Source organism: Mesitornis unicolor, unplaced genomic scaffold (genome assembly GCF_000695765.1).
Source record: "Mesitornis unicolor isolate BGI_N332 unplaced genomic scaffold, ASM69576v1 scaffold8578, whole genome shotgun sequence".
NCBI lineage: Eukaryota > Metazoa > Chordata > Aves > Mesitornithiformes > Mesitornithidae > Mesitornis > Mesitornis unicolor.
Genome location: NW_010199847.1, coordinates 125,846 through 140,931, shown reverse-complemented (window position 1 = coordinate 140,931; position 15,086 = coordinate 125,846). Strand labels below are relative to the sequence as shown.

Below are 15,086 nucleotides of genomic sequence, written 5' to 3'. Positions count from 1 at the left end.
TTTGATCTGGAAAACCATCAGGAGGAGATAGTCCAGAAAGGGGTTCCAGGATGCTTTCTCTTCCCCCATGGCTGAATTATCTTCTTATCTTTGACACAGACCTGCAAGGCATTTCATGCTAGCATACATTTCATAAATGCAGGTTTGTATAATTCAAGGTCTATGTGTGGGAAACAGCAGACAAAAATGACAACCTGCAATTTTTGCTGGATCCTTTGCAAAGCTAGTTTTGTATTAATCAGGATCTTAAGCTCTTTAGTAGTTGTTAGTGACATCTTACTAGTAAATTACTGCAGCAAACCAAAGCAAAAATTGATGTGTGGTTGAGTTATGCAAATAGAGTGACAGAGGGTGCAACTATGGGGAAGTTAGACTGCGTGGGCTGCCTACAGCAGTCGTACTCGTGGCAAAAGTTGGTCAAGAAATTTGCCATAAAGTAAAATCAGAGTTCCCGCTCCCTTGTGTTACTGTTTGACAATGGAGAACAGACCTTTTCATTCTCATAGCCCTTTGCTAGAGGTCTGGGTTTGATTCAAGTGGATCCACAGGCTTGTGGTGCCAGAACAGGCAATTTCTGCGCTCATGTCTGAAGGCCAAATATATGGGTATGATTTCCTATAGTTTACTGTTACATGCTGGATCAGTATTGAACGTTTCATAAGCTGCCAGTCCAATTTAGTAGGGTCTTGGGAAATGTGTCCTCCAGGGAATGCTTACAATCAGCCTTATGTTTTGGACTGATAGTGCCTGTTTTCTGGTACTCACGTTAGCAGATCCATATGTGAGGCAACCCAAATGTCCTTCCACCCACTTCATAACCTGGGCATTTATGTGTTTGCTGCCCACTGTTTACTTAAGGGGTAGAGGACCCTTTCGGGTTGATATATCCTTCAGTTCAAGAAATGTCCACTCTCAGAAACATTCATGTACAATGGGATTTGTTTTAGTTTGTATCTGTGCAGGCGTTGCAAGCCCTGCACAGGTTCAGAAACCAGAAAGACTGAAAGTTTCCGAGTGTTTGGAAAAGGCACATTTACATCTTTCCTCCTGCTGCTTGTCTCTGGCTCAACAGAGAGAAATGAGGGGCAGGATTTGGATGTTAGGGAGTTAATTATGTTAGCAGTATTTATTACAGCCGTTGCTGCTATGTTTCATCTCCCAACAGTAGTTGCTGCTTATCATCTACTAAGTCTTCTTTCATGCTTTTTCTTTTTTCTTTCTTTCTGTCTTCCTCGTGAACAGGAATAGAAGTTAAAAAAAATTAATTGTTTGATTTAGAAAATACAGTCCACAACATTTTCCTTCTGCAACTCTGAACTATTTTCATTGCAGGTGTGTTGGTGTTTCTGCCAGATCACCTGGCAATTGACTGTGGATTCTGGGAACTTCAAAGAGAAATGTTCTTATGTGAAATTTCTGTTTCAGCAACTGACATTTTCTGTTTCCTTGTAATCTCTTCGCTGCTGGGAAAGAACAAGAGTAACCAGCAAGAGTAACCAGCTTTTGTAGCTCTCGTAATAGTTAGTGATTCTTTGAATCTCACCATTCAGTTTTCTTTCTTTTTTTTCCCTTAAAAAATGTGTTCAAGACTCCATCATTGAAGATAAAGACTTATGAGTATGATCCATCAATAGCCCCTGAAAAAAAAACAAAACCAGAAAACTAAAAGAGATAAATATAATTCTTTTGTTAGGACAGGGAGAAAAAAAACGTCTCATGAACTGAAAATGTGAGGCTTTTAGTGCCAGGGCACAAGCTTTTCTTCGTTTCCCTGAATTAAAGTCTCCATCACCAGACTTTGTTCTTTGTGATCTCACTTTGGTGTCTCCTACCCTTTCCTGCATAAGATGAAATAAGAGGAAATTTCAACCAGTCTCATTTCAATCAGGCTTTCATTTCTTTCTCAGAAAAGAGGAAAATTGGGATTATCCTAACCATAAGCCATTGATGATCTGCCCACTGCAGCAGGACCAACTTTATGTGCAACCCTGCCAGGAGGTTAAGAAGCGAGATTTGGAAGTTCATGAGTTGTAAAAACAAAAACAGAAAAGAAAGCGGCATCTCCAAAGCAAAAGTGATGTTTTGCAAGATACATATTTGGACTGGTTATTTTGGCCCATCAACTCCAGAAGTATCTGTAATAAACATGCTTGGTCCTTCGTGGTTATATATGATTTTTTTTTTGCTGATGTCGGCCTGCTTCCAAGTCGCTCTTCATTCCAATAGCAATGTATATCTCACTTTGTGGCACAGGGTTTATGTGCAGGGAGGATTAGTGTCAAAAAATGAGATGAAAGGAGCAAAGAATTTGATCTTGTTCTTTTTCATCCTGCATTTTTTTACTGTGTGCTAATTAGGGAAGATGCTAAAGGACCAGCCCCTTAAAGTCCCAGCTGCACACCCTGGCAAGGACAGTGCCATGTGTCACCCTTCTGCAGGCACTGTGACTAATTGCAATCTGACTGCAAGTGCCTCAAAGCCACTGTGGTCCCTACCCTGACCTGCATTCAGCTTCCTAAAAATCCCAAATATTCCTATGGTAGGTGACCCACCGGAGCCCACCCAGGCAAGGTCCTGACCCATCCTGCCTGCCTGTGGTTGCCTGCTGCAAGGGCAGATGGCTCAGGTAGATGGAGCCCAGGACAGAGCAGTATCCATGCAGTAGGGTAACCCCATGCTTTCGGTAGACTCTAAAGGGGGGACCCAAAACCTGGGTCACTTCAGCCAAGACACCCAAGGGTCACTCCAGCAAGGCACTTGTTTGGGCAGGGTGCAAAAGTGGCCTCAGACCTGACCTCTGAGTCACTAAGATGGAGATGAGAAAGACAAGGCTGGAGTTGGATATTAGTAGTGGAAATTTTTAGACAGCTCTAATACAGAGAGTCGCGATGAGCTGCTTCTATAATTAAAGAAAACTCTGTGTCAAAGCCTCAAGTTTCCTCTTGATCTCTAACTTCCAGCCTGATTAACAGAGTCTCTACCTAACTCTTGACCTGAGCCAAGGGATTGATGACAGGCGACAGTCCTGGTCTCTGGTGCTTTTCATAAGAAAAGAGCAGGTTTGTTCTGGTGACTGAAACCTTTACTTGAACTATTGTGCACTGTGCTGTGCACATATCCATTGGTTGTTCTTGGAAGGTCTTTGGGATGAGAGAGGGTATGTAAATGCCAAATATTATTAGGATGGTGGCTGCTCACTCATTGAAAGCAGAGCCCTGTTTCCACAAGAAAATGTGTTCTTACAGTAAATGTGCTACATTGTCTTCAGAAGCTGCGAAGCTGAGGGATTCAGGAAGTACCAGCTTATTGTAGAGAGCTCTGACTTCCCATCTGCTGAGCGCTGGACCTTTAGGACTTTTTGGGAGATTTTAAAATATGAGTAAAAGATTGTAAAATAAGAGTGAAGGCTTGTAAAATATGATTAGTGGCCACCAACAGAAAACTTAAAGGATCAGTAACACAAGTCACCACTTATTTAAAAGAAAGATGATCCATATTATCACAGAATATAGGCTCAAGAGATTGAGTTTCTAATCCTAGCTGTCACACTGAATGATTTTGTTACTTTGAACAAATTATTGCATTTCTCTATGTCAGTTTTCCTGTTTGGAAGACAAGGAATATGATTCCTTTTGCCTGTTTCATGGCTTCCTCAGCCATGGTAAAACTTCTTGAGATGAGTCTCAGTGCAAGGGTTTTTGTCCCTCTTCATTATCACTTAAGCCCTTGGAGGGGGTTTGGAGCAGTGCAGGGCTTGTGTCAGGGCTTTGACCAGAGTGGAATTTCTCCCTTCATGTTTAGGAAGCGTTTTGAGGCCCAGAGGGGAAGCACTGTGGAAGTGCCAAGCAGTATAATTGATAGTTAAAATAGCTTTATATATATATATTCCTATTCTCAGGTATACGTGAATGTGGTTTGTTGCAGCCAAAAGGGGTTTTTGGAAAAGTGGCAAAGGAAACCTGTTTTAACAGAACAGGTTCCTGAAAATATCCTTATGCCTCTTCTTTCCTTATCATTTGACTTTTCTCCTTGTTACAATGGTTCAGCCTGTGGAGTCTGGAAAAACATCAGGGTAACCAGGGCAGAGGGAATATCAGATGGAGATGAGGGATGGATAAGAGACAAATTACAGTACATTTCTCATGGGTCATTTGGCTCTAGTCTTGAAAAGGAGAGAGAAGAAAAAACCCAAAGTAGTAAAAGAAAGAAAAAGAGACAATCAAAACAAATAAACCTGCCAGTGTTGCTGATTTCAAAGGTCTGTGCAATCTGCATATATGCTTCATAACCCTTTGCTATTTTAAAGAGATGTGTCTTGAAATGTTCCATGCTTTAATCCTCCCCGCTGTCTCAGAAGTTCATTGTGCAGTAAGATCACAACTCGTTTTGCCAAGGCTTTCCCTTTGTTTTCTCTTTTCTTCCTGTGAGTTGGCCAGCCAGCGGAGCTTTTCCTAGTTCTGTGTAGCTGGTTAGCTTAATTTTTTTTTTATGGTTGTGCGAGGAAATGGGGCTTTTCAGTTCTTGCTGTACAAGTGAACTCAAAATGTTGCTTCGTTCTTGGACGTAGACCTTGCAAAAGAAGAAGGCTTGGTCATCATATATTTATGGTCTGTAGCACTGCAACTCTTTTTAAACCCACATAAAGTTTATATAAAGGTGGGGTCTCTGGTGTAAAAAGTGAGCAGCGATACCTAGGAAGACAAAGAAAGAGCGGGAACAATAATTTTGTTTAAGTTAACAACCACCTCAAACTTTTGCCTAGAGCTCAGACAGAACATGTTTGACATTTGAAATAGTTTGCATCATCTTTTTCCCCATTTTTTTCCCTGAGCCTCTGCTCTTTCTTATCCTGGCCAGAACCAGCAGCAAAAGTGCCGGGGAAAAAAAAATAAAAAAATCTGTTTTCACTGTATTTCTGAATCACAGCCCAGGTTTGTGAAGGATTTGGCAAGGATTTACAAACCTTTGAGAGAATCCGTGTGGAGATCTGAGGAAACCCGCCTCCCTCCTTAAAAAAAGCAAGTTGTGTTGGCCAGAAATTGGGCAAAAATTGGTCGTTTCAACTGAGGTTTCCTTTAAGATTTTGGATTCGAACCCGAAGCTGCACTTTGAGAATCAAATTTTGCTCTGACTAACTCTAGATTTACGCTGGAGCAAACACGTTGCAGTCAGAGCTGATACTTGTGTGCAGCCCAGGACGAGCAGAAGTTGGCTCAGAGTGCACGCTGACATGAACCAAACCAGAAGAGAACCTGGAGGTAGATTTGGAGTAGTCCAACCATCAGGTTTACACCAACCTGTTGCTGTGGTTCAGCCCATTAAGTAGATATTGCATTTACAAGAAGTTATCTATAGGGAATTATATGAAATACAGCTCTATCATTCTTTAGAGGTCTTTATAAGAAAGTCAGATAGGGCTGAGTAAGGGTGTGCCATTAGGGTCTATAGATGATACTACTGATTTTTAGAACTCAGTAGCAAATTATTTCCTTCATGTATGGGGTAGGTTTTTTCCTTGCAGTCCTATAGATTTAAAGTGAAATATGTTACAGTAGAAATGTGGTTATTTCTAGGATTGCCCTGCTGGAAAGCCAGCATTTCAAAGCAAATAGAATGGAATTGATGAGTTGACACTTGTAAAAAATTCCCTATTTTAGACCAAGGAGTTGCTCTCAGTCTTGTTGCAGGATAAAGAAAACCCACTCAAATGAATCCCATATTTTGCACAGTAAAACATCTATTAATTCTATAATTTTCTTTTTAATCTTTTTTTCTCATAGGGTGAGTAAAACCTGACTTGGTAGCATAATGGTAGAATTAATTCAGTTTGGGAAAAAGAGCACCCTAGGATCAACAAACATGCAGACTTCTGTAGCCACGTGGGCTTTGATTTTTGTAATATGTGTTGCTTAGTGTTGGTCTTCACTGTAGAACCACCACTGATGTAAAAAAACTTTGTCCAGCTTTAACCAGCTGACCTGAACACATTAGCAGTGTCACTGCAATGATACAGAGTTCAGCACAGGCTACCAAACCTACCCACGGTGCTGGGTTTAAATTTTAGCAATTATCCTAAGTGTCATTTCTTGGATCCTTATCATAATATTTTTTTTTCCTAAAAGCATTCCTCCTTTCTTGTAAGAGGAGATCAGATTCGGGGGCTATAGAGGACATTCTACTGTAGCGGATAAACCAAAATTCTTTAAAACCTGCCAAGCCTACATGTGCTGACAGTGCTTGCAATTTATGCTTGTGGACATGACCTAGTGACTGCCTGGTTTGGATGCGGTCAGAATTACAGTTATGCATTTGGATTTCAGTGTGAACACAGGCAGTGATCTGGATCTAACTTGGGACCTGAAGCCTTTCACTTGTAATATTCTGGCTCTGCTCTATTTCAGGCTCTGTCCCAATCACTGAAAGATTTATACCTTTATCAATAAATTATTATGACTTTTACTACACTTACACTAGTGTCTTAAATTAACACTAAACTAAATGTAGATGAGGCACGCTTCCTGCTTCGCATGATTTATGGCAATCAGTCTGAAATGAGGAGCAAAATTAAATTTGCCAGCAAAGGCAGATCTTTAACATCAGGTCAGACAAAAATCGTATTGCAAGTCCACTGCTAAAGAGGGTTTGTAGGTTGTCTTTTTTTGTTCAGGTTTTTCATAGACCTGTAGCACTTTAGGCAAAAAAAAAAGGAAGAAAGTAAAAATGTTAGAAACGTTTGTAGGTCTGAAATCTCTACTGTGTCCTTTATATCATGTTGGAGATGATAGACAGGATGAATGCAGCAGTTACATGGCACTGATAAGCTCTCAGCTTGAGGACTGTGTCCTCTTTTGATGACCTGCCTTTGAGAAAGATGTGGAGAGTGCAGATGAGAGCATCAGAAGTGACCAGAGGTCTTAAAAAATATAACCACTGGAGAGAGACTGAAGAAATAAGGTGGTTTTAGCCTAACAAATAAGTAGTAGGTTTGGTAAAGCAGAAGGGAATCATCACCCTGTCTGTGGGGAACGGCACAAATAGTCATGCACGTCTGTTGCAGCAAAAAAAGATTCAGGTAGGCCTTCAGAAAAACATAGTGACTGTGAAAGCATTGAAACATGGCTGCAGGCTGTTGTGGCAGAGTCCTTGTCATATGTGATCCTAAGTACAACCTAAAAAAATTTGCTTGGTGCAACATACAGAGATGCCCCTGCTTTGGGGTGGAGGGTGAGCGGCAATGGTCTCTGCCCATCCTTGCCAGGCTTGTTTTTCTGTGACTTTATGACAGAAGGCAAAAGGCAGATTATACACTGGCATCAACACTGTGTCTCCAAAAGGAGTGCTCCACGTCTAACCACCCAAGACTGAGAAATCACAGGGGGAAAAGCTAAATTACAATTGTGTGCGTCTGCCAAATGGCCCCATTTCAAGGTCAGCTTTCAGTGTTGTTGCAGTCAGGGCTTTTGCTATTATCTTCAGGAAGAAGATCATTTATCTCAAAACCTTCCTTACTGTTCACTGCAGCTATTGAAAAAATCTCTAGGTGGACACTGCACCCTGAAACCTTGGGCCCCCCATGTTGCTTGAACAAATGGGGCAGACAGTTGGTGAGTGCCTGTCCACGTACCAACTGCTGCCGTCTTTGCTGCTCTAATGATCCTGGAGCCAAGATCAGAGCTGGAGGGGCCAAGGGAATACTACAGAGACATAGCAGCATCGCCTTGTTGGGAACCACACCTGGATCTGTCACAGGATGCCAGCAAGTACCGTCAGGGCTGTCCAGAAAAGATTTTCTTGGCCTGTTAAATCATACACCATGGTTTAAGCTGGGCTGTCAGCTGTTTTGGGAGCACCAAATGAAAACAGAAACAAGGAGGCTTAGGAAGGAGGGTGATGTACTGGGTTCCTATGATTCCAGCAGACTTACTCTGTCCCGTCATATGCTGAACCTGCTGGGTGAAGGATAGGATAGTGTATATCAAGAGCTAAAATGGAGTCTTTTTGAGGCTGACTTCTCAATTCAGAAGATGCTGGCCTTTTTTGGCTGTTTTTTTTTGTGGGGGGAAAGGGCATTTGTGGGTTTTTGTTTTTGCTTTTGTTTTTTAATGATGAAATGAAGTGCCTTTTATTCCTAACAAACTCATCAGGCAGTTGGAGACCATATTCCATAGTGAGCAGATAGCAAAGTTCCTTCTCTGTGTCTGGGTGGGTTCTTGCAAATAATCCCTTAAGTTCCCTGTTTGTTTTCTTGCTGTAAAGTGACACTTGTCTTTGAAGGGAAAAAAAACCCAAAGCAAAGTCAAATAGAGAGTAGCAAACGTTAGAAAACATTTCCTAACAATAAGGGCTGGAAGGCTCCATGTTCCTTGCTAAAACAGCCAGGAGTGCAAGAGACTGCACCCCAGCCACATTAGGGAAACATGGGAAAGCCGCTTTCTGACCTGGAAGAAAATGGGAGAAGTTTCCAACCCAATTATAAAACTGCTCGACTCTAGTCACGAAGGCCAGATTTAATATGATTAGACCTGATACCAAGTTAAAAGCCATGGCCAAATGTGTCTGTAGCTAAGCGGTCGAGATTCGTGGCTGGATTTTACTTTGAGCTGAGGGCCAGCAGAAGGGAGCTCCTTGCAGTGACCCCCGCAGGCGGGTGGAGCTGGGGGCTGGGGGCTTCATCTTGTCACCCAGAGGTGAATCCTGCTGTGGTGAAGCCACAGCTTAAATGGACAGAAAATGGGCTTGAGAGGTGAGACAGGCACTGGGACAATGACTCGTGTGACTGATGGGGTAGGCGACGTGATGGGTAGGGCAGTCATGAGACACTGCTAGATGAGCTAAAGGCTCCATTAAGCTGAAACTGAAGCGCTGTATGGGATGGGTATTACTGATTGAGGTCTGGGCTTACTGGATAAGGGCGAGCGGCTGTACGGTACAGCTTCAGAGGGCTACTTACACTGCAGTGGAGGAAAAAACCAAACTGAAGCTGAGTGTTGGACAAAGAAGTCGATGAAAAGATCTGGGTAGGAATGTGAACGTTGTCTGATATGATTTGGTGTCCCAAATGGCCTTAACCAGCCCATAGAATGTCTATGTCAAAAACAGATTCCAGCAAAGGAGACCATTTATGATGCACTAATAGGCTCATTAGGCTTTCTTGACCAAGGAACACTCACAGTATCGTATGTTTTTTCCATTACAGGAATTCCACGTGTTTTGTTGTGCTTTGGGTTTTGTTTTGTTTTCCATGCAGACTTGCCCTGACAGTTCCCCCATTCAGGTTTATATTGGAGGTACCATCTCGAGCCAATGAATTTTATGAAATGTGTTGCTGGCACTCACGGAGAGATGCATAAAGGAAATATTCTAATGACAGTTGGGAAGGCTTTGATCCCTTTCCAAGACTGCACTCATGTCTTTGAAATGCGAGTTTGGCAGTGCTGGAAAGGCTGGGCTCTTTGGCTCTCTTTGGCACGCACCCATGTGACAGACATTATGTCCTCTATCAGGGGACCCACATAACCTTGAGAAGTGTAAGCAGTGCTCGCAGATTGTGTTGGTTCAGATAGTCTGGGCTGATAACAAAGCAGCCGCGGCAGCAGGGGGGAATCAGCCTCGTCCAACACAATAACTGAAAACTATTTTGACCTGGTAACTGTTGGGTCTGCTGCCTGCGGCTACGTAGTTGGACATGAACTGCAAAAGTAGTTAATTTATGCCTCCTTGAGTGTAGGAATGTGGTGATGATGGATAGGGATGGGAGGTTATTAGAAACATGGGGAGGAAGGAGAGGATTGAATTCCAGCTCATGTTTTTATCTCTTACACACACACGCACACTGGTTCCTTTCCATACATACTCTGTGCTGTCTTGCATGTGTGCACAATCCACACCCTCTCTTATACACTCACACTCCATTCATGCTCACACATGCGTTCACACACTAACAGGGGATTTGCCTGAGATAGATGTTTATATGCTGGGGGTTGCCGACCGCTTTTACAAAGGGGTTTGCATCTATTCCCTCTCAAGCATGAACTGTTTACACCTGCTCTTCTGTAGACCCTTTGCTAAAAATCCTCCTAGCTTTCTGTTCTTACACTGTTTGAATGTATTCTGCTCATTCACAGACTTTCATTGACTAGCAGAGAATTAGTGACCAGAGAAATACTACAAAACCAAGACCAATTGACTTAGGACGGTGGATTTACGTAAGACACAAGTTCAGTCTCGGTGATGCACTGACATCACAGGCCAATTAGTTAGATGCTGTCTGCTCTGGATGTTGTCTGCAATAATAATCCATGTACAAAACAGCTCTGGCTGTTGAAGCACATAGCCTGTATGCAAGTGCAAGCACGACTGGGGCCGTGCACTGAGGATGTAAATGGGGATTGGGTTGTGTAAACAATAAGCAAAGAGACAGCTGAGAATGAAGAAATGTTAGCTTACAGTATTTGAAATCATAAGAGAAGAGCCAGGATAAAAATGGTAATCTCAGGAGGGGAGTTTGATTGTAATTACTCCTACAGGGATTTCCATAGGCCATAAAGTATCTGCATCCAGAGTCAACAACAGCAGCCTCAATACTGACAGTGGGCCTTTCCTTCCCACTGGGATGCAAAACACACAAACATTTTTCTACTCAGAGGTATGCAGTGCTTCTGTTTTTGTCCTTTTCTCTTTTGCTGGAAGTATCACATCACACTCACATTCTCTCTTAGGCTTTTGCTCACTGTCTTTTACTGGTGCTGCTATCCGTACAGACATGCACATCGTCCTCGTCTCATGCATGCATTTTCCATCACTTGTTCCTCCAGCATGCTTACACTCTCATTTGGAAATGCTCGTTAGTTCTCATATGCAATTTCAAAGTATTGCTCGTGGACATGTGCAAATGTGAGCCCATGTTTGGTAAAGATGTTAAGGAAGAGCCCGGAAATAGATTATGCACAGCCTCAGTACCCTGCGCAGATGTGTGCAGAACAAGCTTGAGGAGCTAAGGGAAAGATCTGTGTATTTTCCATAGATGTGTTGGGAACAGTGGAGAGATGAGAAATGTGTAAAGGGTCCCAGTGCTGACCTGTCCTTCAGGATGTCATCCACATTGATTGGAAGATAAACACTGTATGGAATGGAAACATACCCTTCCACTGGTGTCCCCAAAGAGCACGTCTTCCTCCATGAGTCAGCAAGAGCCTGGGGACACCCAACCATGAACTATTTTGGAGGCAATGACTTCAGCAAGTGGCAGGGGAAGCTATTGTGGAAATATGAATGTGTTTTCCATTGGGGAGTCCTCCAGGGAAGGACAGAAAGATCTTGGTACTGAGCCAACTTGCCTATTTTTTCTTCACCCTTCTGGGAACGAAAGCCTTGAAAAGTATGCGAGGAACCCTACTTGCTGAATGTGAGCACATTTGGTTTGTGAGAGCTACATGAGCCCTATACACACCCATGCACGTTCGGCAAGGGGGACTTTAGGAAGCAGGAATAAACCTCAGAGTGTCCTTTCCTTATGAGCTATTTAACTGTGCTTGACTCAGGGTGATCTATCTCTCTGTTGTTTGCACTTGTCAGGTGAAGATGGTAGGACTCACCCATGTTTTAGAGCTTGTGTTAGCACAACACTTCATATCAAAAGACCATGTGAGCTAGAAACAGAGAACCAGTGGGTTTACTCTCATGTTTCATGTTCTCCTGCTTTACTCTGAGTTAGAGCATCACGATGCCATTGAAAGCAGTGTGAACTTCAGGAAGTAGCTCCTGAATTCCGGTATTGACAAAGTCTACTCCTTTAAAGGGATGCAAAAATTACTTTCAAAGCCCATCAAGCTTAAGGCATTGACTTTGCTTACCTGCAAGCACATTGCTCTGTAACCTCCAGACATCCCAAAAGCTAAGTGTTTCTTCTTCTCTCCTGTTGGGAGGACCTAAGGAGCCTCAGGAATTTATGTCATGATATGGTACCATGGTACCATATGGTACCACATGCTGTGGAGATCTCTTGGCACAACTTTGCTTGCTGGAAATACTAATTCCCAAACAGCCATCCTATGTCAGGGTTAGACAATGGGCATCTTGGCACAAGTGACTGCCACTGGTGCTAAAAGAGTGACTTTGTGAGCTGATTTTGGTTGTTACACCAACCTGAAGATGTCAAACTTGTTATTGTGGAGGAAAATTAGAGGTAACAATCATAAACAGCTTAGAGGAAATGTGCAAGGTAACTGCTGATAGAGAAAGATTTACTGGCCATTATACATGGTTAATTACATTCATAATAAGTGGATTCCTATACTTATCTTAGGAATGTGGACAGCTTTATGTATTTACCTTGGATTTTGTAGCCTTAGTTAATCAATGGCATGAAGTCCTTAGATGAGATTCACTATATGTATGCAATGTAATTGAAGTCTGGGAGTGGGTTACTAAAATATTCCAGGTAACTGATACACAGAATATTGTAAGATCTTGGCCTGGATTGCAGCAGTTCTTCAATACTTTGTTGCTTTTTGTGTCACCTTTAGGAAAAAATAAATGCTGTTCTTTTTCTACAGAGCATATTTAGATGTCAATGAACTAAAGAACATACTCAAACTGGATGGATCCACACACCTCAACATCTTCTTTGCCAATTCCTCTGAGGAAGAGCTAGCTGGAGTGGCAACTTGGCCCTGGGACAAGGAAGCCTTGATGCATCTAGGTGAGTGATAAAGATGTTTCTTCTTTCTGAAGCATTCTTTTGAGGCGCTAAGAAGGAAAGACAAATATGCGTTAAGCTCTGTTCTGATTTCTTATCATTCCTCTAATATATAGTCAAGGGAAAAAAAGTATTTCACGATTCCCAGATACTGGCTCACAACCAGGAAAATATTAGGTTATAAACCCAAAGCATATTATGGTATTTGTAGATGATGTCAAGCTGAAAGTATTTCACCTTTTAAGTGAAGCTACTTTACAGGGCATTCACTCTGTGGGAGCACTTTTTGAAGAAGATTGGGGGGAAAAGGTGGGGGAATGCTAGACAGAAGTGAATTTTTAACCTTAGCCTGTTACGTTCTGGTCCTTAGTTCATTACTTAGTAAGTGTTCAATTAATTTTCCTCACAGATTATAGTTAAAATTTGTTACTGTTTTTCTCTACCGATGTGCAAAAGAGCAAACTGCTGAGAGATTGTATTTCTAATGTTCATTTGAGTGGAACTGGCAAGAGTTCATTACCCTGCAGATTGCCCTGCATGTTTCATAACTGGGCTGCTGAGTATGGCTGCTGGAACCCGGCAAACCAGTCTAAACTGTGCAACCTCCCAAATGGCTCGTTGCCCTGACACCTGCAGTGCCACTGGACCCGTGGTCCTTGCAAAATGTCAGATAAAGCTCAAAAGGTTCAGAAGGCACCAACTGAGCCTCTATGTACTTCTTGCAACTGCATAAACCTCTTTCAGGCTCCAAACCTCATCTGGTCATCTTAGAAGAGCAGGGAGTCTCACAAGTTTTCCGGATATTTCTCCAGCTTGTCCAGACCTTCCTCGGCTGGAAGTGAAATGCAGTTTCAGCCAAGTTCAGTCTTTATGAAAGGCTGTTTCAGCCAGTTTTTGTATTACCCAACCCCACATTGAGAAAAAAAAAAAAAGATGTGGCAAATGTAAACCTAGACAAAGGAGAGCAAAATATGATGTTTATTATTCTAAAGCATACTAAGAGAGCTGAGCTACAACTTGAGCCATCATTCAGGGAGGCTTTTCCATGTTCAAAAATACATTGTCCTAAAACCTAGGTGTTAACATCCCTTTATAGTCACCTGTCTCCATACCTGAGAGAGGCTCCACGGTCAGACCAAGCAGTTGGAGCTGGCTGCCCTGTTTCAGTTAGCAAACGTTTTATTACGACATCCAGCCCCATAGCTGCTATAGAAGTGTGAACAAACTTCCCTGCCCAGGGACCAGCACTGACACACATCCAGGCTTCTGCTGAGCTAGGCTGGAAGTGAAGCTGCTGCCACTCTTGCCTCCAGCTCCATCTCCAAGGGCTTCTACTGGGAGCACCCAAACCAGAAGAAGCTGTAAATGCCTGCCAGTGAGCATTCCCCATGGCAACATCTTCTGGCAAAACCAAAGCTAGTTATTAACCCCAGCCTCGACCAGCACCCACACTGATGGGATTTCTATCACTTTGTAGTACCTAGTCCTGCACTAGCCCCTCAGTAACTCTGCTTCTGATTGTGCAACAGTATAGGTGAGAAACATTAGCTCTAATGCCACTGCTGGAGTGAAATAAGGCTGAGCCTCCCCTAAATGCGTGTTTTCACAGCTTCCCTTGGTGTTGTCATGGGAGGGAACAGAGAACAAGGGGAGAGCTCCAGAGCGCCAAGAAGAACCTTCTGCAAGAGGGCTGGGGCTTGCCCAAAGCCCTGATGAGTTCTTCTGTCACTTCATTAAGCTAATTGTCAAGCTCATGCCTGAGCGAAACAATTTAAATTCAGCTCCTACACTGTATTGACAGAATTCATTGACCAAAAAAAGATCTCACAAGAAAAAAATATATATTAGCCGATAGTTTAAAGTTTGCTTGCAGTGGAAAAAAGTAAAATTAAATAAAAAATGGTCATAATTTCCTGTTATAATAGCCCTCCCAGACCTGTGCTTGGTCTGTAAGAATTAATCTTTAATCTTTTTTACTCTCTTCTATAAATCCAATATGTACTTAATAAAAAATATGAAATATGTCCTGTGGTTCAGATCTAAAGGCTGGGATAGAGATTGTCTGGGTGAGGGAGTTTATCTTTTCTGTAAAACTGCAATTGATTTAGATTCTTGACAGCTGTGAAAAATATAAATTTTCAACAAAGGCAAAAATAAAATCTCCCTCTCCAGCTGCCATGGGGCTGTCCAATGCCAGAACCATTTACCCAGCCTTTATTTTGAAGGCATGTCTTGCTGAGGAATTTCACCAATACTCCTGCCGTTGGAAAATCAACTCTGGAATTACCTTTGGGAAAGAGACCCCCACAGACCGATGCACCAGGGTACTCTCTGGATGTAAATAACTCCACATGGGTAGACCCTAAGTACTGGAGTGATCAGAGCATGT

At 42.5% G+C, this 15,086-nt stretch overlaps 1 protein-coding gene across 1 annotated transcript in view; it reads left to right on the top strand.

Moving 5' to 3' along the window:
- The window catches only part of PAPPA (pregnancy-associated plasma protein A, pappalysin 1), a 175,200-nt gene that overhangs the window by 39,665 nt on the left and 120,449 nt on the right, over nucleotides 1-15,086 (top strand). Inside the window, exon 3 of the mRNA XM_010189570.1 lies at nucleotides 12,555-12,700. Within this exon, the coding sequence (XP_010187872.1) occupies nucleotides 12,555-12,700 (146 nt within the window). The remainder of the gene's footprint in view (nucleotides 1-12,554; nucleotides 12,701-15,086) is intronic.